Source organism: Canis lupus, chromosome 3 (genome assembly GCF_011100685.1).
Source record: "Canis lupus familiaris isolate Mischka breed German Shepherd chromosome 3, alternate assembly UU_Cfam_GSD_1.0, whole genome shotgun sequence".
Lineage (NCBI taxonomy): Eukaryota > Metazoa > Chordata > Mammalia > Carnivora > Canidae > Canis > Canis lupus.
The window spans coordinates 26,116,376-26,144,003 of NC_049224.1; the positions used below are offsets into that span (position 1 = coordinate 26,116,376).

A 27,628-nucleotide genomic window follows, 5' to 3' on the forward strand; every position below is an offset into this window, starting at 1 on the left:
GAAGAACAAATATTATTAAAATATCTCTATTATCCAAAGCAATTTACACATTTAATTAGTCTGTCAAAATACAAACAGCATTTTTCAAAGAACTAGAACGAAGAATCCTAAAATGTGTATGGAACCATGAAAAACCAGAATAGCCAAAGCGACCTTGAAAAAGAAGAGCAAAGCTGAGGCATCACGATTCCAGACTTTGTTATATTACAAAGCTGTAGTGATAAAAACACTGTGACACTGGGACAAAACAGACATGTAGATCCATGGAACAGAATGGAAAACCCAGAAATGAACCCACAACTATATGGTCAACTAATCTTTGACAAAGCAGGAAAGAATATCCAATGGAAAAAAGACTTTACAACAAATGGTGTTGGGAAAACTGAAGAGCCACATGCAGAATGAAAGTAGATCACTTTCTTACACCATACACAAAACATAAAATGGATGAAAGACTTAAATGTGACACAAGAAACCATCAAAATCCTAGAGAACACAAACACTAACCTTTTTTACTTTGCTTATAGCAACTTCTTAGTAAATACATCTTCTGAGGCAAGGGAAACAAAGGCAAAAATAAACTATTGGGACTTTATCAAGTTAAAAAACTTCTGCACAGCGAAGGAAACAATCAACAAAATTAAAAGGCAGTCTACGGAATGGGAGAAGGTATTTGCAAACGGCATATCTGATAAAGGGTTAGTATCCAAAATATATAAGAACTTATAGAACTCAATAATCCAAAGCCAAATAATTCAAGGCAGAAGACATTTCTCTGAAAAAGACATACAATTGACTAACAGACACATGAAAAGGTGCTCAACATCACTTATCATCAGGGAAATACAAATCAAAACTACAATAAGATACCACCTTTCATCTCTCAGAATGACTAAAATTAACAACACAGGAAATAACAGATGTTGGTAAGAATGCAGAGGAAGGGAAACCCTTTTACACTGTTGGTGGGAATGCAACTGGCGCAGCCACTGTGGAAAACAGTATGGAGCTTTCCTTAAAAAGTTAAAAATAAAACTACCCTATGACCCAGCAGTTGCACTACTAGGTATTTACCCAGAGGATACAAAAATACTGATTTGAAGGGATACATGCACCCTGATGTTTATAACAGCATTATCAACAGCCAAATTATGGAAAGAACCCAAATATCTATCGACTGATAAATGGAGCTAAGAAACTACATTTATATATGATATAAATATATTACAATTTCATTCAAATTCAAAATCAACCATCAAAAAGAGTGAAATCTTATTTACAATGTTGTGGATTGAGCTAGAGTGTATTATGCTAAGTGGAAATAACTCAGAGAAAGACAACATATGATTTCAGTCATGTGTGGAATTTAGGAAACAAAACAGATGAATGTAGTGGGGGGGGGGCAAACCATACAACAGACTGATGCTGGAGGGAACGTGGGCAGAGTGAGGTTAAATGGGTGATAAGTATTAAGGAGGACACCTGTAATGAGCACTGTTTTGTATGTAAGTGACAAATCACTAAATTCTATATCTGAAACTAATATTCCACTGTTAACTGGAATTTAAAATTTGAAAAAGAGGGCAGCCCTGGTGGCGCAGCAGTTTAGCGCTGCCTGCAGCCCAGGGCGTGATCCTGGAGACCCTGGATGGAGTCCCACGTCAGGCTCTCTGCATGGAGCCTGCTTGTGTCTCTGCCTCTCTCTCTCTCTCTCTCTATGAATAAATAACATCTTTTAAAAAAATAAAATAAAATTTGAAAAAGAATAAGACTATGAAAAAAAATGCCCTTATTCATATAGTTGAATAATGGCAGAGCCAGAGTTTATGGCAGATCTTTTGACCTCAAAACAACTTGTGTCTGCTTCCAAAATATGTTCTTATATGACTTTTGGCCTGAGGGAGAATAACCAAGTCTCCATAAACAGACATACTTATGATGATAGTGTAGCAGCGAAGTCAAGGAGAAGGACACAGGTTTCTCTTTCCCCATGCAAGAGAACCAGAATGATTTCCTAGCCATCAAAGCTTCCTTTATCTGCATTCTGCTTCAGATGAAGTATAGCAAATTAAAAAGATCCCATGACTAAGAACAATGTTCTTTCACATCATTGCTTCATGAATACTGATTGAACTGTAGGAAATAGGAACTACTTGCATGCTATGACTACTTTGCCTGGGAGATAGGACATTCAATTAGAATTTTAATAATTACAAGTCTATCTCTTTCAATAGACTTACTTTCACATCAAACACCTTTTATTTTCACTGTAACATTGCTAGTATGCTTATTTTTTGTGGCAAAAGTCTAAATTGCCACAACTTCTGCAAACAGGATTATATCTATCAAATGTTTGGCAATGCTTGAGGAGAAAGAATATTCTTGTATCCAATTTAGATGCTGTTACATGATCTGAAAAATGAGGAACAGTCAGGGAAGGATATTTAATGAATATGGAGATTTCAACAAGAATTGAGATGCCAGATTGAGTGTTTAGAAATTTCATTGTAGACCTGGTTATTAAATGCCTGTCTTTAGTTATGAATATCTTGTTCTTAAAAAGGAAAGTTACAGATGAATAATTCCTTATAATACAATAAAGGTCAAATAGTCTTATAAATCAGTAGTTTCAAATGTAGATAAGATAATTAAAGTCTGTGGCAAACTAATATTCAATGCAAATGTGATTTTGCTATTGATGAGTAGAACGAATGGCAAAGGTGACAAATGAATTAGGTAAAAATATTACAAAAAGGAAAGATATTAGCTATACTTCCTGTACTGGAGATACTCTGTTAATTCTTCCTGTTAATAATAATTATGCTGTTTGGGATGCTGGGTTTCAAAACCTTTTTTTTTTTTCTTGTGACTATGTTCCCATTCCTGTACTTTTCATCTTCCTGACTTTATTTTATAACTGCAAATTTGTAAGTCTTAATCCACATCACTTATTTCACTGATTCCATAATCACCTCCCCTTTGGCAAACAACAACAGTTTGTTTTCTGTATTTATGAATCTGTTACTCATTTCTTTTTGTCATTCCACACACAAGTGAAATCAAATGGTACTACTTGCTTGCTCTCTAACTTATTTCACTTAGCAAAATACCATCTAGATCCACCCATGCTGTTGTAAAGGGTAAAAATCTCATTTCTTATGGCTGAGTAATATTCTATATGACGTCTTTTTTTTTTTTGTATTTTTTTTTATTGGAGTTCGATTTGCCAACATATAGTATAACACCCAGTGCTCATCCTGTCCAGTGCCCTCCTCAGTGCCCGTCGCCCAGCCACACCATCCCCCGCTCCCACCTCCCCTTCCACCACCCCTTGTTTGCTTCCCAGAGTTAGGAGTCTTTCACGTTCCATCATCCTCTCTGGTATTTCCTACGCATTTTCTCTCCCCTATAATCCTTTTCACTATTTTCTTTATTCCCCTTATGAGTGAAACCATACAATGGTTGTCCCTCTCCGATTGACTTACTTCACTCAGCAGGATACCATCCAGTTCCATCCACGTCGAAGCAAATGGTGGGTATTTGTTGTTTCTGATGCCTGAGTAATATTCCATTGTATATAGATATACACAGAAGATATATTACACATCTTCTTTATCCATTCATCTTTCGATGGGCACCAAGGCTCCTTCCACAGTTTGGCTGTTGTGGACATTGCTGCTATAAACATTGAGGTGCAGGTGTCCCGGTGTTTCACTGCATCTTTATCTTTAGGGTAAATCCCCAGCAGTGCAATTGCTGGGTCACAAGATAGTTCTATTTTTAACTCTTTGAGGAACCTCCACACAGTTTTCCAGAGTGGCTGCACCAGTTCACATTCTGACCAACAGTGCAAGAGGGTTCCCCTTTCTCCACATCCTCTCCAACATTTGTTGTTTCCTGTCTTGTTAATTTTCACCATTCTCGCTGGTGTGAGGTGATATCTCATTGTGGTTTTGATTTGTATTTCTCTGATGGAAAAGGATGCAGAACATTTTCTTATGTGATTGTTGGCCATGTCTATGTCTTCTTTTGTGAAATTTCTGTTCATGGTCTTTTGGCTACTGGTTTATCTATCTTATGAATTCTTTCAAAGAACCAACTCCGGGTTTTGTTGATCTACAGTTCTTCTGGTCTCTATTTCATTGAGTTATGCTAGAATCTTTATTATCTCTCTTCTGCTTGGTGTAGGTTTTATTTGCTGTTCTTCTTCCACTTCCTTTAGGTGCGTGTGTGTTTGAGTTTTTTCCAGTTTTTTTGAAGGAGGCTTCTATTGTGATGCATTTCCCCTCTTAGGACTGCTTTGTATCCCAAAGATTTTGAATGGTTGTATCTTCAGTTTCATTAGTTTCCATGAATCTTCTTAATTCTTCTCTAATTTCCTGGTTGACCCATTCATCTTTTAATAGGATGCTCTTTAACCTCCAGTGTTTGAGTTTCTTCTAAATTTCTTATGATTGAGTTCAAGTTTCAAAGCATTATGGTCTGAAAATATGCAGGGACAATCCAATCTTTTGGTATCATTTGAGACCTGATTTGTGACCCAGTATGTGGTCTGTTCTGGAGAAAGTTCCGTGTGCACTTGAGAAGAATGTGTATTCAGTTGCATTCGAATGGAAAGTTCTTTATGTATCTGTGAAATCTATCTGGTCCAGTGTATCATTTAAAAGCCTTTGTTTTGGGCAGCCGGGGTGGCTCAGCGGTTTAGCACCACCTGCAGCCCAGGGCCTGATCCTGGAGGTCCAGGATCGAGTCCCACATTGGGCTCCCTGCATGGAGCCTGCTTCTCTCTCTGCCTGTGTCTCTGCCTCTCTCTCTCTCTCTCTCTCACTCTCACTCTATCTCTCTCTGTCTCTCATGTATAAATAAATAAAATCTTTAAAATAAATAAAGCCCTTGTTTCTTTGGTGATGTGCTTAGAAGATCTGTCATTTGCAGAAAATGCCATGTTGAAGTCTCCTATTAGTGTATTGTTATCTAAGTATGTCTTTACTTTGGTTATTAATTGATATACTTGGCAGCTCCCACATTAGGGGTATAAATATTCATGACTGTTAGGTCTCCTTGTTGGATAGACCCTTTAAGTATGATATAATGTCCCTCTTCAACACTTACTGTAGTCTTTGGGATAAACTTTATCTGACATGAGGATTGCTACCCCTGCTTTCTTTTGAGGACCACTTGAATGGTAAATGGTTCTCCAACCTTTCATTTTCAGGCTAGAGGTGTCCTTAGGTCTAAAATGAGTCTCTTGTAGACAGCAAATAAATGGGTCTTGCTTTTTTATCCAGTTTGAAAACCTGTGTCTTTTGATGGGATCATTTAGCCCATTCATGTTCAGAGTAACTAGTGAAAGATATGAATTTAGTGTCATCATAATAGCTATTCAGTCCCTGTTTTTGCAGATTATTTCTTTGGGCTTCCTGTTTCTTTTGCAGGGTCCCCCTTAATATTTCTTGCTGAGCTGGTTTGGTGGTCACATATTCTTTCAGTTTCTGCCTATCTTGGAAGCTCTTTATCTCTCCTTCTATTCTGAATGAGAGCCTTGCTGGATAGAGTATTCTTGGCTGCATGTTCTTCTCATTTAGTGCCCTGAATATATCCTGCCGGCCCTTTCTGGCCTGCCAGGTCTCTGTGGAGAGGTCTGCTGTTAATCTTATATTTCCCCCCATATAAGTTAGGGATCTCTTGTCTCTTACTACTTTTAGGATCTTCTCTTTACCTTTGGAATTGGCAAGTTTCACTATTAAATGTCGAGGTGCTGAACGGTTTTTATTGATTTTGGGAGGGGAAAACCTCTATCTCCTGGATCTGAATGCCTGTTTCCCTCCCCAAGTTAGGGAAGTTCTCAGCTATGATTTCTTCAAATATGCTTTCTGCCCTCTGGCCCTTCTCAGCACTCTCTAGAACCCCAATTATATGTAGATTCTTCCTTCTGAGGTTATCATTTATTTACCTTAAGCTTTCCTCACGGGCTCTTAATTGTTTTTCTCTTTTTTCCTCAGCTTCCTTCCTTGCCATCAGCTTGTCGCTTGTCTTCTATGTCGCTCATTCTTTCTTCTACCTCATTAACCCTCATCATTAGGACCTCCAGTTTGGATTGTATCTCATTTAATTGATTTTTGATTTCAGCCTGATTAGGTCTAAATTCTGCAGTCATGAAGTCCCTTGAATCCTTTAGATGACTTCTTAATCTGTTCAACCTATCACAGACACGTAGATAGTTGCCACATCATGTTTATTGTAAATAATGCTGCAGTATTATCCACATGAGGTGCTTATACCGTTTCAAATTTGTGTCTTGTTTTCTTTGGGTAAACAACTCATAGTGGATCACATGGTGATCAAGTAATTCCACCTTTAATATTTTGGGGAAACTCCATAGTTTTTCATGGTGACTGCGCCAGTTTACATTGCCACCAAAAGTGCATGAGGGCTCCTTTTCCTCCACATCCTCGTTGACACTTGTCATTTCTTGTCTGTGTGATTCTGGCCATTCTGACAAATGTGAGGTACTGTCTCATTGTGATTATGGTTTGCATTTCCTTGATGTTAGTAATGTGGAGATTCTTTTCATGTGTCTGGTGGTTATTTGTAGGTCTTCTTGGGGGAAAATGTATATTTAGATGTTCTGCCCATCTTTTAATGATTTGTTGTTTCCATGTTGACTTCAGTAAGTGCTTTACATATTTTAGATATGAACCCCTTATTGGAAATATCGCTTGTATTTTGTCCCATTCAGTAGGTTGCCTTTTCATTGTGTTGATAGTTTCCTTCGCTGTGCAGAAGCTTGTTATTTTGTTGAGGTCCCAGTTGTGTGTTACTGCTTTTGTTTTACGTGCCTGAGGAGACCTATCCATAAGTATGTTGTTGAGGCCAATGTCCAGTGTTTTACTGTCTAAGTTTTCTGTTAGGAGTTTTATGGCTCCATGCCTCACATTTAGCTCTTTAATCCATCTTGAGTTTATTCTTGTGTGTGGTATAGGAAAGTGGTCCAGTTTCATTCTTATGCATTTAGCCATCCAGTTTCCTCAGCACCATTTGCTGAAAAGACCATCTTTCCCCCATTGTATACTCTTGCCCCCTTTGCTGTAGATTAACTGACCAGAGGATCATGGGGTCTTTTCCAAGCTCTCTGTCCTGTTCCCTGGATCTAAAGGTCTCTTTTGGTGCTGGTACCATACTGCTTTGATTACTATAGTCTTGCAGTATATCTTGAAACCTGAGATTGTGATACCTCCAACTTTGTTCTTCTCTCTCAAGAGTGCCTTGGCTGTTTGAGTTTTTTTTCCGACTTCATGGAAATTTATTTATTCTAGTTTGGCAGAAAATGCTAGTGTTGTTTTGATAGGGACCATTCTGAATCTGTAGATTGCTTTGGGCAGTATGAACATTCCAGCAATATTCATTCTTCCAGTCCATGAGCATGGTATATTTTCCATTTGTTTGTGTCATCAAATTTCTTTCATCAATGTCGTCTTGTTCTCTGAGGATAGGTCTTTTACTTCCTCCTTAGTCCAATTTATTCCTAGGTGATGTTTTCTTTTTGGTGTGATGTAAGTGCAATTGTTTGCTTAGTCTCTACTTTGTTATTGGTGTGTAGAAACACAACAGATTTCTGTGTATTAATTTTGTATTCTGCAACTTTAATGATTTCATGTATTCTGATACTTTCTTCCTGGTTTCTAATGGAGTTTTTTTTTTTTTTTTTTTTTTTATGGAGACCTTTGGGTTTTGTATGTATATTATCATGTCATCTACAATAGTGATAGTTGTACTTCCTCCTTACCACTTTGGATGCTTTTTCTTTCCTTCTCTGATTGCTGTAGCTATGATGTCCACTACTATGGTGAATAAAACTGGTGAGGGTAGACATGCTTGTCATCCTCCTGATCTAAGAGGAAAAATTTTTTCATCCATTGAGTATGTGTTTAGCTGTGAGTTGTTCATATATGGCCTTTATTATGTTGAGGACTGTTTTCCCTGAATCCCCTTTGATGAGAGTTTGTATCATGGATGGATATTGTATTTTGTTAGATGCTTTCTCTGCATCTACTGAGATGATAGGGTTTTTATCCTCCCTCTTATTAATGTGATGTATCCCATTGCTTGATTTGTGAGTATTGAACCACCCTTGTGTCTCAGGAATAAATCCCACTGGACCATGATGAATGATCCTTTTCATGTGCTGTTGAATTGATTGTGCTCATGTTTGGCTGGGGAGTTTTGCATGTGTTCATCAAAGATACTGGCCTGGGTTTTCTTCTTTGTGCTTTTGGTCTTGGTATCAGGCTAATGCTGGTGTGGTAGAATGAATTTCAAACTTTTCCTTCGTCTTCTGTTTCTGGGAATAGCTTGAGAAGAATAGATAATTGACTCTTTTTAAATGTTGTCATGTAGGTTTAGATCACAAAGCTTGCTTCCTTTCTATGTCAGTATCCATATATTTTTATGCCAGTGCTTGCCTTCCAGCTGTTCTTTCAAAAAAACAAAAAAGCCCACCAAAATAATGTTGGCATATGCCCCTGCTGATCTCCTCAGCTCCTATATGCTTATGTTTCTTTAGCTGTAGGCATTTGCCTTCATTTACCTCTTATAAGGCCTTTCAGAAGAGGAACTGTCAGGTCTGTTGGTTTGCCATAAAGCATGGTTTTAAGGGATATTCAGAGATCGGTTATTGTAATATTACTGTAATGGTTCCTATCTTTTTATGACTTTTTCCAAAAACTCCCTATATAGTACTTACAATGTATTGAGCACTTTGAAATGCATTTTGCAATTATCAATGTTCTGCTCCCAACAGCCCTATGAGGTAGTCATTATTGTGATCATTATATACGAAGGAAACAGAGGAACATAGAGGTTGAGTAAATCATTTAATGTCCTATGGTGGGAGAGTTGGGACTTGTGCAATTCCAATGTGCATATGGAGTCAACTACCATACCACCAGTGTTAGCTCCCCCTCATCTGTCTGTCCCTAGAATGCCAGTCTGCATGAAGTTCTGATCTCCTTTGTCTATAGGCCTTGACTGATAGAACAGCCTCCATTCCATCCCATTCAAGATATTTAACATGATATTTTCAGTTATATTGACTCCAGTTTCCTTGTCTGAATTTTTACCACACATCAATTTACCATTCAGACATTAATGTGATACCTATCAGCACTAGCCTGAGTACATTCTCTTTTCATTTTTTCTCAGTGTAGCAGGATGGAAGGCAAATGTGTACATTTAGAACAGCAATTAATTTTTACCCTAGCACCTATAGTGTTCACCTGCAGAATGCAGAACTTGATCTCATTCCTGTCACTGAAGCAAACACTTTTTTTTAATGTTGTGGCACAATTTCACAACTTCCTACAGAGTTCCCCCTAACTCTTCTGTCATGCCCCTTCATGTTCCAGATATCACATGATGGATGTAAAAGTATATCAGAATTTGATATAAGTATATGCATGCTGAGGGAATAATTTAGCTTTTGAATTATACTAACACATATTCAATATTCGACCTCAAATTGTATATTTCTCTTGAGAGAGTAAATATACAAACCCATGGGGATCCCTGGGTGGCTCAGCGGTTTGGTGCCTGCCTTCGGCCCAGGGCATGATCCTGGAGTCCGGGATCGAGTCCCGCATTGGGCTTCCTGCATGGAGCCTGCTTCTCCCTCTGCCTGTGTCTCTGCCTCCCTCCCCCTGTCTCTCATGAATAAAAAATTATATATATATATATATATATATATATATATATATATATATATATATATATATATAAAATACACACATATATACAAACACACAATTTCAGACCATATTTGACAGTATTACTTTAACTCATAATCTTTGCAGCATCCAGTTCAGGAAGCCAAGCCACTGTCTAACTTAACAGCTGAGAGATTTGGCATGGTCTGTTTAACTGCCATTTTCCCTAATTTTTTTTTACCCTTCTTCCAACTCAGGACCAACCAAAGAAAGCTAAATATGCTTCTCAAACCAGTTCCATTAGATACCTTATTTCGAGTTGTTCTGCTTTGTTTCTTCGTGCCTACAACCCCATCAGGTTATACCTGAAACTCCCATTTGTCACCGGAATGGTTTTGTATGCTTGTATTTGAGTTTCTGATAATTTAAGTGATGGTGGCTGACTCTCCCTTTCTGTATCCATCCCTGAATAAGTACCTCTGTGTGTCCTCATTTGTGTAGTTGTATTTATTTCCACATCCTCAAGAGAGATGCTCTAGTTACCAGAAATATGATTGGAAAATGAAGGAGTAATATACCAATGTTGCCCATAAAGTTTTGTTAGTCTTAATATTATAATATCTAGATGACTGGAAGGTTTTTAGATTTGTGTGTAAGTGGTCTTAAAAATGTTTTATCTTGCTTTAACATATTTTTGCCTGCTACTTGTAATTTGATTTATTTGCATTCTTAATTTTAAAAATCAGGGAAACTAAGGATATTAAGGAGAGTTTTATTTTAAAGATAGGATATACAATTTTACATTTTTCCAAGTCTATAAAAACTCTCAGAGTAAAAATTCTTGATGTCTGTCATACCAGCAGACAGATTATTTGTAGTTTGAAAAAGAAAAAGTTCACTTCCTGCTAAACTGAGGGCAGAGGTGGTGGGACCTTAATATCTTGACCTCTCTCCAACTTCTTTTCACAATCCACGAGGTAGTTGACTCCATCGATGACTATCTGAACAAGCTCAACCTTTGATAGTGAAAAAGATGAATGATTAATTTGCATAGAAGACATATGCAAAAAAAAAAGACATATGCAAGGCATTAATAAGAACAATACTAGGAGAAATAAGAAATTACCATGTTAGGTGGACTTAACAATTTCTTCTTTCTCAGTATTTCTCTAAAGTATAGAGGGGAGGGTTGCTCTCCCAGTCTTTTGAGTTACTTTTTGTGAGACCCTTTTAAATCTATGAAAACCATTAGTGTGCATGTCAGACACTACCCCCCATCAGTCTCTCCTTTAAGTTTATCTAAAAGTAAAATCACAGGACTGCCTGGGTGGCTCAGAGTGGTTGAGCATCTGACTTTGCTTTGGGTCATGATCCCAGAGTCCTGGTATCGAGTCCTGCATCAGGCTCCCTGCTAGGTTGAGAGTCTGCTTGTCTCTCTCCTTTTGCCCCTCACCCTGCTTGCCCACCCCCTCTCTCTAATAAGTAAATCTTCAGGGGAAAAAAAAGGTAAAATTACAGTGACACCTTTGTTTTGTTCTTTGACCTGTTAATGTTCCATTAAGCTATCTGTGCACTATAGCTTAGATAGTATCTGAACTAAATATCTTGTCATTTACACAGTAACTAGCTTTTTGAAAAATCCAATATTTGATGATTAAATCATGTTTTCACTGTACCAGGCAAATTTGCTACTTAAAGGAAACTTTGTAAATTAGAATAAACCTTTAAAAATTCTACTATTAAAAAAAAAAAGTTAGAACTTTGATTTACAAAAAATCTGGTTTTTATTAAATTAGAGCACATCTACCTATGAATTTTTTTCTTGGGATGCTTCCTAAAGAAGGGCAAACTAAGATAGTAAGCAATTAATAATTCAAGAATGAACAGCAAGGATGAAAAGGGATTGTTTCGTGCTGTATATACCTTAGGAATAATTGAGTCTAGTACCCTCCTCACTTCTTTTCAGGCATAAGGAAACAGGCCCTGAGAGAAGGTTAGGTCAGAAAGCTAGCCATCGGTAATCAAACAAACACAAGTTTTTGTTTATCCAATTTGACCTCTCCTGGTGTTCATGAGGACATGGTGAGATGGTTCTCTCATTCACTACCAAAGGGACTCTATCTTGATATAAATCTTTTGGTAAGAAACTTGGTCATAAGTAAGGTCCCCTCATCTTTAATTTCTCAGGAATTCTCTTCCTAAAAATATATCCTAACTAAATAGAGTTGTGATTAGAGTTATGTATAGAGATGGTTACAGAATTATGTAGAGATCAACAAATTAGATGTTAGGTAGATAATTTTTAATGACAGCATAGTAAAGATATACCCCATTATGTTTTTGAAGAATAATATTGTAAGAAAAAGCTCATGATAGAATATGTTGGAAAAAACTGTTATGATATCAAATATATGACTGTTTTATCTTTAAAAAAAGAGGTATTCCAATAATTGTAAAAATGGAAGGCATGCCTTCTGCTTGGAGAGTCCCAGGGCAGTCCCAGCACCAAGTGCCATGGGACCCGCAGCCCATGCCAGCCACAGCTGCAGCCATCCAGTCACCAGGTACACACAGTCTACACATGGGACAACCATACATGAGACCATTCTTTCAGCTTTAGGAAAAGTAGTTGTTCTGCCCAATTCATAGAAATAAAGACAAAGTCAACAAAATTAGGACACATAGAAATATGCTCCAAACAAAAGAATTAGATAAAACCTCAGAAAAATAACTGAACTAAGTGAATCAGAGATAACCAATCTACCTGATAAGGAATTCAAAGTAATGGTCATAAAGATGCTCACCAGACTGGAGAGGAGGAGAGTAGATGATCTCAGAACCCCAAACAGAAAATTTGAAAAGAACCAATCATACACTAGAGGGAGTCAACAGTAGATTAGAGGATACAGAAGAATGAATAAGCCATATAGAAAACAGCAGTAGTACCCCAGCTACATAGGAAAAAGAAACTAGGTTAAGGGATCATTTGGACAACATCAACCAAAGAAGTATTTGCATTATATAGTGGTCCCAGAAGGAAGAGAAAAAAATTGAACAATTATACCAAGAGCTGCTTCTTTTAAAACATTTAAAAATTGATAAATCTTTAGCTAGAATCATTTAAAAAGGATCCAAATCAAATCAGAAGTTACAAAGACTGCTATTAAAACTTACATGCCAACAAATTGGACAACCTTGAAGAGATGGAGAAATTCCTAGAAATATAATATTCTAGAACTGAACCATAAAGAAATAGAAAATCTGAACAGACCAATAACTAGTAACAAAATTGAACAAGTAATCAAATCTCAAAGAAAAGGCCAGAACCAGATGATGGATTTTGTAGGCAAGCTCTACCAAATATTGAAAAAAGAGTTAAGACTTATTCTGCTCAAACTGTTCCAAAGAACAGAAAAGGAAGAAAACCTTCAAACACCTTCTATGAGACCAACATTACCCTGACACCAAAACCAGACCAAGACACAAGAAAACTACAGGCCAAGATCACTAATGGAAATAGATGCAAAAATCCTCAACAAAACAGTAGCAAACCAATTCAACAGTACATTAAAAGGATCACTCACCATGATCAAGGGAGATTTATTCCAGGGATACACAATTGGATAAATATCCATAAATCAGTGTTCTACAACACATTAACAAAATGAGGATAAAAGCCATATAATCATCTCAATAGCTGCGGAGAAAGCAATCTAACAAGGGCAACATCATTCAAGATACAAACTCTTATCAAAGTGGGTTCAGGGAGAACAGGCCTCAACATAATAAAGGCAAACATACAGAAAACATCATCCTCATACTAAGTGGTGAAAAACAACTTTTCCTCTAAGATCAGAAAACAACAAGCATGCCTACTCTCAACACTGTTATTCAACATAGTACTGGATGCCCTAGCCCCAGAAACCAGAAGAGGTAAAAATAAAAGCATCCAAATTGGTAAGGAAGAAGTAAAACTGTCACTACTTGCAGATGACCTTTTACTAGACATAGGAAACACCAAAAACTCAATCATGAAACTAGTAGAATAACTGAATTCAGTAAAGTTGAAGGCTACAATATTAATATACAGAAACTGTTGTATCTTTACACAATAAATGAAGTAGCAGAAAGAGATATTAAGCAAACAATTCCACTTCCATCATACCAAAAAGAAAATAACACCTAGGAATCAATTGGACGAAGGAGGTGAAAGACCTATCCTCTGAGAACTAGAAGACATTGATGAAAGAAATTTGATGACACAAGTGGAAAATATACCATGTCATGGACTGGAAGAATGAATATTGCTGGAATGTTCATACTGCCCAAAGCAATCTACAGATTCAGAATGGTCCCTATCAAAAGTACTAGCGTTTTCTGCCAAACTAGAATAAATAAATTTCCATGAAATCAAAAAAAAAAAACTCAAACAGCCAAGGCACACCCTTGAGAGAGAACAACAAAGCTGGAGGTATCACAATCCCAGGTTTCAAGATGTACTGCAAGACTATAGTAATCAAAGCAGTATGGTACCAGCACCAAAAGAGACCTTTAGATCCAGGGAACAGGACAGCTCGGAAAAGACCCCATGATCCTCTGGTCAGTTAATCTACAGCAAAGGGGGCAAGAGTATACAATGGGGGAAAGATGGTCTTTTCAGCAAATGGTGCTAAGGAAACTGGATGGCTAAATGCACAAGAATGAAACTGGACCACTTTCATAAACTCAAGATGGATTAAAGAGCTAAATGGAGCCATAAAACTCCTAAAAGAAAACCTAGGCAGTAAACCATTGGACATTGGCCTCAACAACATACTTATGGATAGGTCTCCTCAGGCAAGTAAAACAAAAGCAGCAACACATCAATGGGACTATGCCAAAATAATGGAACACCACATCATCTAATTTAAAAACATGGGCAAAACTCCTGAATAGACATTTTCTTCAACAAGACCTACAAATAGCCACCAGACACATGAAGAGGCTCCACACCACTATCAGCAAGGGAATACAAACCAAAACCACAAGATAGCACCGTGAACTGTCAGAATGGCTAGTATCACAAAGACAAGAAATGACAGATGTTGGTAAGGATTCAGTGGAAAAGGAGCCCTCATGTGCCTTTGATGGCAGTGTAAACTAGTGTGGCCACTGTGGAAAACAGTATAGAGATTCCTCATAAAATTAAAAAGAGAGATACCATACAATTCAGTAACTTCATTACTGGTATTTACCCAAGGAAAACAAAGACAAATATGAATAATTATGTCCACTCCTAAGTGTCTATTGATAGATGAACAGATAAAGATGTGACATATGTGTGTGTGTGTGTATATATATATATATATATATATACACACACACAATGTAATATTCAGCCATAAGAAGATTGAGGTCTTACCATTTGTGACAACATAGGTGGACCTAGAGAGCATTATAAGTACAATAAATCAGATAGAAAAAGACAAATACCATATGATTTCACTTATATGTGTAATCTACAAAACGAAACAAAAACGAACCAGACCATAAATACAGAACACAGAAAACAAACTAGTGGCTGCCAGATGCAAAGATGGGTGAAGGCAGTGGAGGTATAGGCTTCCAGTGTGGAATGAATAAGTGACAGGGATGAAAGAGAATATGATCCATGTTACTGCTATAGCACTTCATGGTGACAGATGGTATCTACATTTGTGGTGAGGTTAGCATAGCACATGGAGTGTTAAATCAGCCTCATCCAGAGCAAAGGTTAATACGTTAAAAAGATCACTGTCTTCCTAAATAACAAAGAGCTGTGAACTCATGACTAAATTTGTTCATGTGAATAAAACTATACAAAACATAAATTTTACATAATAAACCTATTTTAAAAATGAAAGGCAATACAGAATAATGTTCACAATGGTTTTCTTAGGGTTAAGTTAAATAAGTATTATTTTTAATACTTTTTGGCATATTTCTAGCTTTTATAATGGTAACCTAACTTACTTTTAGGACTTAAAAAAATTTTTTAAGTTATGATTGTCTTTCCAATAAAAATCTAGTTACTATTAGAAGCAGACAGGCATAGGCTCCAGATCTTCTTTATTCACTACACCACATATTATTCAATAAATTTCAGAAGTTGTATTTATAGCTACTTCTCTCTCAACTACTTTACCAGAGGTGGAAGCACACAAGCTGATTTGCCTTGAGTGTTTCCTCCTTCCCTTTTCTCAGTTTACTGGGAGAGATACACCAATAGGCAGTGAAATATTTGAAAGCTAGCAAAGAAGAAAGAGCATCAATAATGCAAAGATTTAATAACCAGCCACTGAGTTATGAAGATTTTTATGTTAGGAGAGGCTTTTAAATTAATAATGAACCTAATACATTCAGTGGGACCATATCCAGATAAATTGGCATGACTTACTGGGATCAGCACTTGCTTAGGATTCAGCGGTATATTCCTTAAGTGCTCTGTATGCTCTGTCTTATGCATCACTCCAGGCCTACCTCTAGTTTATGAATGCTGTTCATCCTATGTGCTCACAGAATCCTAAACATTATTTCAGGAGCACAATCTTTTATATCCCTAGTGTATGTGTTATATGTCATCTTTAGTCCCCCAAAAACAAAATTTTCAAACTCTCAAGTATCTAAAAATGAAGCATGTGGCTTTCACCAAAGGAAATTCAAAATCAAGAGAAAAGTCCACTATTTTACTACTCTCAGAGAGCTCACACATTGTCCGACATCACAGTGATAAAATGCTGCTGTCCTTTGGCATAATAGAGCTCCTGTTGCTGAAAGACTGCTGGAATACCTCTCAGGGGTGAGGTGCTGACAAGAGTCCTGCTGTGAACTCCTCTATTTACCTATATGGTCTCAGCTTACATTGTGCGCTTATTTCCCATGGATGATTAGTACCACAGAATGAAACACTAATAGTACTCAGGGAAAAGAGGAGGTCTTGACTTCTGTGAATAAGGCAAGGCTATTTAGGCTACTTCTCTATTCCCTTGTTCTCTTAAGCTAATATTGTTAGCTCATGTTTGGAAAGTGAGAAGAGATGTTACCTCTGATCGACCAATTCGATCTATATTGGAAATATCATACACATCCGCCACAGGCTGCCGTGTCTACGCCACCTGTGCCACGCTTCTGAAGTCTTAGGTTTTCCAGGATCTTAGAAAAGCGTGGATCCTGGGACAAAGGACAATACTGAATGTCATAAGAAGCATAAGTGACTCGCCATCATTGACATGTTCACTTAGTAAAATGTACAATGAGAGATAGTAACAGTTAATATTAACTGTATATTAAGCATATACTTACTATATACCAGGGCACTATGCTAGAACTTTTAAATTTTACAACAACCCCATGAAGTAGGTATTGCTCTCATTCTCATTTCACAGATGAGGCTCAGGAATTCACTCATGAGGGTCACACAGCTAGAAGGTAGTAGAACTGGTATTAACTTCTGTATCATTTTTGGCATTTGGATGCCAGCTTTGGTGAGTTACTTGGTGAGATTATTCTTCGGTATAATAGTTTCACCGAGAAAATTAAAATCATGAAGTTAAATCACATCAAACAGTTGTCTTACCATTGGAATAATTTTCATTCTGTTTTCGGTAGGAAGCACATTTTCTAAAATTGTTAGCAATTATTTGATTTGCTTGTGCTGTGGCAGAAAGTCCTGAGTGCCTACCAGAATTGTTTTTCCTCCTCCTCCACAGATGGAGCTGAGAAAGTTGCCACTGACTGAACTCTTGTAAATGGAACAAACACAAGGGATGTGTGCACTTCCAAGCCTAGACTTTAAATCTTTACAGGGCCACACCTGCATCCTCTCTCCCCTTCCCACCAGCTGGAACTTAGGGCCTGACTGTGACCATGGCGAGGGGACAGTCACCTGGAATTTGTTAAAAATCCAAATTCTGCAGGTTAGCCAAGCAATCTGTTTACAAGCTCCAGGTAATTTTGATGTAGGCTCAGGCAGGAGAACCCCTACCCTGGGAGAGACAGGTGGAAGGGACTCCAAGAAGCAGGGCAGAGCAGCCTGCTCGACCATCCTGACTTGTAGGGAGGAATATTCAAACTTCTTGTTCTTGAAGCCACAGCTCTCTCTTACAGCCCTTATTAGCCTTTTATCCTAACTGATACAAGTATCTTTTGAGGCAAAATGAACTCTTTCTTATTATTTTCTATTACAGGTGCAGAAACTAAGGGTTAAGGAATGATGACCATTTTTCCCTCCACAAAGAATTCACATCCGAGCTTATCCTGGTGGAACCCTACAGGGCTGTTGGCTACCTAACATTACCTTGCTGAGTTTTGGGATCCTAACGTGGACGCCAGCACGCAATCCTGTGCCAAGGTTCGAAGGGCAGGTCAGAATGTATCCTAGTCGCTCATTCCACATGAACTCCCAGCCTCGAGCTTGGATTAAGCGTTCCACCTACAACAGTGAACAAATGGAGTTCTTAAATATCCATTTACTCAGTACATCCAAACACTCAGTACATCCTACACTGTTCTCTGTGTAGCTGACATGCAGAGACGTGTACTGGATGTTTGCCATGAATGAAATTTAGGTTAAGTTGTATTATAATGTCCTTAATGGAAAAAGGCACTACTATCAGAATATGAAAATGGTCCAATTAAATTTGATGAAACATGTAAAGTACTGAAGGCAATACCTAGAACATACTAAACATTCAATGGATGCTGTTACTATTTTTCATTTGAGAATAATAGAATATAGGTGTTCTCAGCAAGTAAGGCTGTGTTCAGGTTACTTATGAACATAGTTATATCCTATACTGTCTCTATACTTAGAATAGCCAAGAGCACTGTTACAGAAGTTGGACTATAATTAGCGATCCACAGACTTCCTAAACCATCCTGGATTGGGGAGGGAAGCATAGGAACTTACTAGTAAAAGCAAAAAAAAAAATAAAATAAAAAAAAGTCACCAATTCTTGGAAGCACTGCCCTGGTGGTTCCCACCCTCAAAGAGTGCCATGATCCTGAGAAAAAATTAGCCCTTGGAAATAACCATAGTGTCTTCTGTCAAGAATGAAAAAGTGATTTCATTTTAATGAATATTCAGAAATCTTGATAACATCTTACTTCTTTTAGTCCACGACAGAATCGCTCAAATACTCTTTTCATATTGCCTCCTTTTTCCATAGAGATTACCCTCGTGTGGTCTTCCTCATTAATCCAGATGAGAAATGTCTTGTCATAATTATGCCTGATGAAAAGAGAAATATGGTGTTGCTCGTTAAATACATTAGTTTCAACACATGAAAATTCCCTTTACCTCTGTAGCTTGATTGCTTCATTTCGCCTTCCTCGTTTCTTAGCCCTGATTCTTTCTTTGTGCCTGAACAAGTACTACAAAATAATGTTACCTTGACAGAATTAAGAGTAAGACCAACTTCATGTTTTTGCCCAAAAAGGATATAATCTTCCCCAGTCCTTTGACGAGAATGATAATAACTATGGGTAACATTTGGTTTTGACACTAACAAGAGTATTCTCCTAATAGGCTCAACCAAAATCATGTGTTGCTTAAAGTTTTTTACCTGCAGTCCAAGACGTATGGGGTGCACAATATTTCACATGTTTGCTGCATAGCTGCTACCTATCCGCACACTGAGTAACTGCTCATGAGCACACTTGCTACAACTTCTTTGGGTAGTGTCATAATAACCTACCAAAGTACAGGAATCAAAGGGGACTGAGGACTTTGGCCAAGATAAAAATATGTACATACTCGATATCCATTCTTTGTAGGATTTTGCTTAAATCCTCAATATTTTTCATTTGTTTTTTTTTTTGGGGGGGGGGGTCATAAAACATTCTCTGTGAGGTCAAATAATATGAAGCTCAAGTTTCTTAAAAAGTCTTTTTTCTCATGCATAATTCATGCAAGCCAGTGAACATTCTTATATATCTTAGAAACATCACAACACTTTGGAATTACACACACACACGCAATTTCTAAAATCCTCTCCAGTGAGCTCAAGCCGGGCATGCTGTCAGCTGCAGATCACAGCAACTTCAGGTTAGGACAAGCCGGTGATCTGAACCAGATCCTGTGCGCACACTGCAAATGTGAGCAGTGCTATGTCCCTACCAGATTCCCCTGGCGTCTGGCCAGTCACGGGCCATCCCAGCACATGTTAGTAAAGGGGATACTGGCTTATCAAATAGAAAGTGGTCCTGCAGGCCAAAAGGGACAAAGCAGAAAGGAGAAAATGACAAGATGAGACGCAGCTCTGTCAGGCAGTGGCTCTCAGCCGTGGCTGTCCAGTGGAATAACCGGGGTGGGGGGGGGGGGGGGGGGGGGACTTTAAAAAAATACTAATGCTCCCTTCCTGCTCCTGGAATTTCTGTCCTAATTGTTACGGGGTGTGGCCTGGGATTTCTGAAAGCTCCTCAGGTGATTCTAGTGTACAGCTGAGGCTGAAAACCTCACGGCAGTAATCACTATGGATTACCTTCACCTACTGGCACCAAAACCACACAGTGACCGAGTGGCCAGTGAGGGAGGGACGCTACCCTGAAGTCTTATACAGCCACTGTTCTCTGTGTAGCTGACATTATTTGTTCTTTTATTATTAGCATACCTTTCCCTAGAAAGTATTAGATATGTAGAATAATGGTTTATAAATAAATAGCTACCATTAATTTAATGCTCAATATGTGCAAGGCCTCATGCTGTGTGCTTTTATTTACCTGAATCCTCACAACACTAGGAGGCAAGTATAATCATTTTATTTTATGAGCCAGGAAAACCCATTCAGAGTGAGAAAACCTACCCTATATCACATAGCTAAGAAGTAACAGAGCCTAGATTCAAACCTAGACATGTGTGACTCCCAAGCTTGTGCCTTTGACTACAGTATACTACTCTTAATATCAAAATCAGTGAAAAGAGGGGCACCTGGGTGGCTCAGCAGTGGAGCATCTGCCTTCAGCTAAGAGCGTAATCCCAGGATCCAGGATTGAATCCCATATCAGGCTCTCTGCAGGGAGCCTGCTTCTCCTTCTGCCTGTGTCTCCCTCCCTCATGAATAAATAAATAAAAATCTTAAAAAAAAAAATCCGTGAAGAGACAGACCGTTTTCTTACTGTATGTATACAGTTAGAACATGAATATGGATACAATATATTCAAATCTGATTACACTGAGGTAAGAAGAGGATACACAGAGACAAGTCCTACAATCTGAGTGGAAGGGGTGGGGGACAGTAGCCAGGATAGGCTCTGTGGCCTTACACTGGAAACCACAAGTGGCTACCTGAGGCAGAGTACAGCTTGTTCTGCAACAGAACAGGCAGAAGGTTGGCCTGATGGCCGCAGACACCAGGAGACTGAGGCCTGTACAGACCACAAAGCTAGCTTACTTGTCTGGTATGGCAGTGGGGCATATTTTGTGGCATTGCATCTTCTGAAATGACAGATACTTTGTTTCTGCTTTGCCCTGGAGTTAAATTAAAAGTTATTTTGAAACTGCTATCCCTTTTTAGCTGTACTACTGGGAAAATAAAAGACTTCGGTTTTGTGTCCCCTAGCATTAGAATGAAGCTGTAGAGGGCTCATGGAGGCAGCAGAAATCCCAGCTGGCTCCATGGGAATCAGGGTAGGCCTTCCACCTCGACTTCCAAATTTCCTTTCCAGATTTTCCTGGCTTGCAGGGCCTTCCTTGGTTGTGGCAATGGAGACCATCCTCAACAAGCAAGGGGATCCTCCCTTTAACCTCCACCAATGAATCCCCCAGACCCCCAACTCCAGAACGGAGTTTCCTCTGCAGATTTTAACCAGACTCTTCAGTGGCTTGACGTCAAGTTTTAAGGCTTAATTTTCCTTCCTAATACTGAATAGGATACAGTCCCAGCAAGCTCCCCATGAGGCCTCACTGGGCCCATTAGAGCTCTGGTCACAGTCCCACCCCAGGCAGGGCCCGATGGTTCAAGGGCCACTCACATCTATGAGCCGTTGTTGGTCCTGCTCAGTCATCTCGGACAGCTTGTAGTAGCGGCCTGCCAGGTCCCCTTTGAGGCCCTCCAGGGCTGTGATGGCCACATTCTCCACCTCCCTTCGCTCAGCCCGGGTGCAGGCAGGTGGCAGGCTCAGCCCGCGGATGCTGCGGCCTGTGCGCACCCGAGATGACAGCACATAGCGCTCATCAAACTGGCCCTGGGTGATCTGCCAAAGCAGAGCATGGGGTTACCACAAGCCCGCCATGGACTATAGCCGTGTCACAACCACAGTGGGCTCCAACCTCCTGACCTGCAGTATCCCCTGCTGGGGGCCCTCAGGCACTGTGCACAACACGCTGGACACATTTTGGCATGATGGGGGCAGGAGTCCTATAGATAAGGGGCAGAGCTACTTTGTGCGGTGTCATCTGGAATCCTTAACCCACTAGGTGTGGGATTTTAAAAAAGGAACTGCTTTAGGAAAGGCTTGCAGTTCCCAGTGACCAGCACCACCCTCCTGGTATTTATTAAAGAAAACAAAGATTTCAGGACCTTTCTGACCTCCTTAATCCTCTGGGGAGTAGGCTATGCCGGGGCCATCACAGATCTTGCCGAGGGCATCTGACCCAGGCTGAGTAGCCCTCCTCTCAGGTGCTCCTCATGCCAGGCTCTGGAGTGCAAGCTTCAGGGCAAAGTAGAGGGGGCTGCAACCTACCTTGGATGCATCCAGATCCGTGGGGTGTTTCATCACCCTGGGGTCATAACCATTGTGCCTTAGTTTGATAACAGGATCAAAAAGGTCAGCAAACACCTGTAGAAAGGGAGAGGTACCCGTTTCCTCTTTAATTGGTTCCTCTATTAAAAGGTAATTCCTTTCATTTGCCCCCTTTTACCTTGAGGGCCAGAGCTGATGCCCTCGGCTGTAATTCTCAGTGCTGCCACGCAGGAAATGTGAGTACATCGATGGCTAACAAATAATAGGAACAGGCCACTTCCCTAGTGCCTCTGCCAAGCTCACTGCCATGAGACTGAGCAAGAAGATCCTGTGTTTAAAGATTTGAGGGTTTCCTTAAAAGTTCTTTGTGAGGTAAAAGAAGCTGCCAGAGCAGTTTGTGGCCAAAAGAGGTGATCAGTGGATCCCCGGGTGGCTCAGTGGTTTAGCGCCATCTTCAGCCCAGGGTGCAATCCTGGAGACCAGGAATTGAGTCCTGGGTTGGGCTCCCTGCATGGAACCTGCTTCTCCCTTTATCAATCTCTCTCTCTCTCTCTCTCTCTCTTATGAATGAATAAATAAAATCTTAAAAAAAAAAAAAGAGGTGATCAGGTTCTAGAGTTTGAACATAATAAATTCATTGAAAACCAGCTGTACTACAAGAAAAGTGCACGGCAGCAGTCAGGGCAAAGCCAGGACCTCTCACCCCAGCCCAAACTCTTTGTGCAAAATCTTTTTTTTTTTTTTTTAAGACCAAAAACTTCAGGTGTATCCTTTAGGTAAAGTAACGTTAAGAGGAGTCATGACAGAGTACCTGCCACCTTTGGGAGCTGTGGGAAGTGGGTGGCCAGGTGGGGGAGCACATTAGGTCCAGGGAGCCACTTCTAGTCCGAGACTGGGCACCCAGAGCGTGCACTGCTGTCTGTGAATGAACTACCAGTCTTGTTTATTCAAGGCAACCCCTCCCTGCTCTCGATGGCTGTTTTCCCAGGGAGCTGCCTTCAGAAGGGTGCTAAGGAAGCTCCCTGCAACTTGCTGTGATGTACAAGTTGCTCTGTTGCTGCACGGTGCCTGAGCTGGGCTAGTGGCAGACCATCCTATGCTTCTGCTCCAAGGATGAGGACACGGAGATCATGGCATTTCTTGGAAAGACTTGATAAACTCGGTGTCCATGGAATCAGTTATTCCCAAACCAGTCACAGACCATCCTTCCTCCATAAAGGCTAGCCACAAACACACCATCTCCTAATGCCTTATTGGTGAATACCTATCACCAATAAATCACGAGAGTTTATTTTTTGGCTGTATCAATTCATCCCCTTGACAGTCTCAACTCTGTCCTACAACTGTTCTTCCCTGAGGTGGGATACTAGAACAGCAGCAAAGGAAGCCTTGTCCCTGGGAAGCTATAAACTTCCTTGTTCCAGAAAGCATTCCGCATGTTCTGCTGAAGCTGGCTTCCCTTTATGAACACTGGCCCCATAGAGAAGAGACGGACTCTGGGACCCAGAACATCCCTCCCACTCCGGAATCAGCACCCAAGTTTTACCTCATAGGACTCCTCATCACCAGCCACCATGCCCACGGTCTTTATGAAAGGGTGGCCAGGGTTGTCCACTCCAGTCTGGATACACTGGTCCAGTGTGTAGCCATTGGGTGTCACCTTGTTGCGGAGCTTGGCGTAGATGGCTGGGGTGAGGCACTCAGCCATGCAGTTGTTGTGCTTTCGCAGATCAGGGTAGTCTGCACTGCACAAGGAGGAGAGAGGCTTTCAGGGAGCAGCCTACGAAAGGGCTTTGTTTCTGGCCATCCCTCCACCAGAAGGATGGCCTCTGGCCAGCAGGCATGGGGAAGTGTAGCTGGGAGTCATGATTAAAAAAAACCAGTCCCCTGAACAGCCAGAGAAAGGAACCTGGCCCTGCTTAAGGATTTCATGATGCTGGCTGTCAGAGCCAAGAGACTATGGCTTATGTTCATATAAAGAAGAGACAGTGAAAATTAGAAAATAAATGGCAATGCCATGCAGCCTTTTTTTTTTTTTTTTTTTTTTTTTTAACCTAGCAGTAAAATGCAACAGCCACATTTCGGTGCCTTAGGTCTGTAGTGGAGAGACTAGAAACCTGCCAGTGGAGCTGCACAGAAATTCAGTTATTTATTGGTCCTCTGTCTATGGTGTAAGATCCATCAGAGCAGAGTCTCTCTGCTGAGAGACTGAGAACAGTGGCTGGCTACTGCAACAGGGATTCATTCAGTAAGTATCTGTTGGAACAGTACACAGAAATCAATGAGGTGCTGACAGTGGGAGGGGTACTAGCTGAAGAGTAGGGGATTCAGGACAACCACAGGTTCAAACACAGGGAATCTCCCCTCAGGAATTCCTGAGGTACATGGTACGTGTTGGTAATTCCCACAAGAGCCAAAGAAGATCTCTGAGAAAAACATCAAGTCTTTCTCATCTCTCCTCTACACCTGCCTCTAAGAATCTCTTCAACTCAGCATCGCAGGCCAACTCGACTGAGCATGTGCTGGATCATCCGTGGTGAGGGGCCAAGGGCTGAGAAGTCGTGTCCATCTTCATGGCACTTCCCCACTTTCCATCTGCAATGGCCTTTAAGCCGATACTTTAATCAACACCCTAACATCATTCTCCAGAAAGTGGGACAGCAGTGAGTGAAGCATGCATGGGTCTGGAATGAGGGTCCTTGGTTTGCACTTGGCTGCACAAGGCATGTGAACTTGGTAATTTTTCTAAGCCTCTGTTTTATCACAAAGGGATGCTAAGGTAATTAGATACGCCACATATAGTGCTTAACACACCTAAAAATGCCCAACAAATGTCCATTATTACTATTATTATTATTCAACTAGACCACAAGCTCCAGGCAGGAATGCAGACACTGCACTTCCTTGAATTCACCACCATTACTGTGCTTACGGAATGTCAAAAATGATGGTCAGGGGGTGCCAGGGTGGCCCAGTCGGTTAAGCATCTGCCTTCAGCCCAGGTCAAGATCCTGGGTCCTGGGATCGAGTCCCACAGTGGGTTCCCTGCTCAGCAGGGAGTCTGCTTTTCCCTCTCCTTCTCACTCTCCCTCTGTGTGCTTGCTCACTCTCTCAAATAAATAAAAATCTATATTTAAAGAATGGTCAATTTGACCTAGTCATTCTCAAAAACAGAAGGCCCCTTGCTGACAGTTTCAGCAGGGGAAGCATATTTCTGGCCGACACGTGGAGTTCTTCTAAAGCCAAAGGACTTACCTTGGCGGGAACAGCCTATGCTGCTCCCGGGCCTCAGCACACACATTCTGCTGGTTCAGCAGGTACCCAGTGGTGAGGGCACTGGTGCCCACGGTGGCAAGTAACAGAGAAGCACTGCGGCCAGTGAGCAACTTCGAGAAGGCACTGGCCATCTTTCCCCTCGGATCAGTGTCTGAAAGCAGAGATGCCAGATTAGACAGCCTCATGGGTGGACCTGAATCACAGCATAGAGACCACCAGGCAGGAGAGAGAATGGCAGGAGCCACAGCCTCTCTTTCGGTCTGGTTTGGTTTTCTCTGTCTTCCTTTCTCCCCCAAGCCCCTTCACACTGCTTGGGGAAATCCGGGTAGTTCTAGACATTGTGAATGTCAAGCTGCCTGAAGTCCATTGCCATTTTCCCTGGGTAAGAATACAGGAAAAATAAGAACAGAGGATTTCTGCTTCTGGCTGTTTGACAGACCAGGTGCTCCTTTGGGTCCTGCCACTGCACAATGAGGAGAGCCTCAAAAGGACAGGTCCCTGGGCTTGGAAGAAGTAGAGGAAGTCTGAGTATGACCCTCTACTCCATTTGCCCCAAGTGAACTGATGGTCAGAGCTCAGGGTAACAAGCAAGGAGGTTTGGGTGATCTTGAGGATGGATATCCATCTGAGCCCTAAGGTCAGGATACCAGTAGTGAGGTGGAGCTCCATCTGTGACTCCCCTAGTCAGCCAGGACCCTGGAGAGGGGCTAAAGTGGTCCAAGGTCTGCTGACCACCAATCCCTGGCTCCCAGCAGCAGCATAATCAAAGCCTCTATGCAAAGTATACTTAATGTTGGCTCTGGTTTACTACAGATGAAGATCAAGCAATAAGCTCTCAAAGATCAGCAAGCATTCGAGGAGGAACTGGGAGTCAACAGAGTCAAACTATGTTTTAAAAATGAGAATGAAAATAAAGAGTAGCTAGTTAACAAAAGAGCCACGAAAATAGGTACTTTAGGAAGAAATAGACGGTAGAAGGACAGCCTGAGATGCAGCTAAAATGTAGAAAACGTGTACATCTAAACAAATACTTCTATAACATCAACAAAGAATGGAAATCAGTGTAAGCACAGGCCCAGATAGATACCCTGCTGTGTCTGCTATTGCTTAGAGATCAGAAGGACCGGTTAGTTGATCCGCAGCATCACCCAGCAGGGAGCTATTTAATGTGGGCTGTTGAGGGCAGAACAATAGAACAGGTTGCTCTAAGTACTCTCTCATTATGTTCATCTCTGTGATGCCCAAATACAGGGGGTGGGGAATTTTTTTCCCTAATGTTTAGAAGGTTCCAAGGACTGTTTCAAGATCCTCCAAGCTTAGTTCCAGGAAAGAGCCCACTGAGGTACGTGTCTGTGGCTGAAAACCTGGCCCACCCAGTAGAAGACAGACTGTTAATAAGGTGAGTTTGGCACGGCCTTTCACACAATTTTAAGAGCAGCCTTTTGAGGTCCACTTTCTCCCATGATTATATTTTGGGACCTGAGATCCTTCTGTGAACTTTATGCTTCCAGAATCTCCACCCAGAAGTCTCTATTTTAACTTTTTTTTTTTTTTTTTTTTTGAGCAATACTAGGGAGAAACTTGGACGTCCCAACCAAAAGCACCAGAGTCCTTGAAAGAATTTAGGACATTATTTTTCTACGTTAGTCCAGGAAATCAGATTATCAGAGAGCCTTTCTTCTGTGCTAATGTCTAAAAACAATTCCCTCAGTCTTAAAGACAACAGAAATACTTTAGTAACCCACAGGCAAGATAAATAGGCCATTCCTTAAAGCTGTCCTAGGGACTTGGCCTGGCCCAACATTAATCTCACACCACACGACTTCAGGCTGTTGTTGGTCTCCCTCCTCAGAGAACTGCACCAATACCGCCTGGCCCTTGTGCATGACAGGCAACACTAACGTATGTCTTTCAGCCCTGCTTTAGCTGCATCCACACCCTCTGGTCTCCTT

At 40.5% G+C, this 27,628-nt stretch overlaps 1 protein-coding gene and 1 long non-coding RNA gene across 2 annotated transcripts in view; one reads left to right on the plus strand and one right to left on the minus strand.

Annotated features, from left to right (window-relative positions):
- Positions 1-19,016, plus strand: part of LOC106558574 — a 36,690-nt gene extending 17,674 nt beyond the window's left edge. Inside the window, exon 3 of the long non-coding RNA XR_005356808.1 lies at positions 17,906-19,016. This is a non-coding gene — a long non-coding RNA (uncharacterized LOC106558574). The remainder of the gene's footprint in view (positions 1-17,905) is intronic.
- Positions 10,460-26,212, minus strand: CKMT2 (creatine kinase, mitochondrial 2). Its single transcript, NM_001145214.1, is given in 11 exon segments — positions 10,460-10,614; positions 10,616-10,717; positions 16,763-16,813; positions 16,815-16,889; positions 18,016-18,150; positions 18,825-18,948; positions 19,837-19,922; positions 21,690-21,911; positions 22,401-22,496; positions 23,947-24,145; positions 25,656-26,212. Coding segments are annotated over 11 exon segments (1,260 nt in total). The 5' UTR covers positions 25,808-26,212; the 3' UTR covers positions 10,460-10,596.
- Between the last annotated feature and the right edge of the window lie 1,416 nt (positions 26,213-27,628).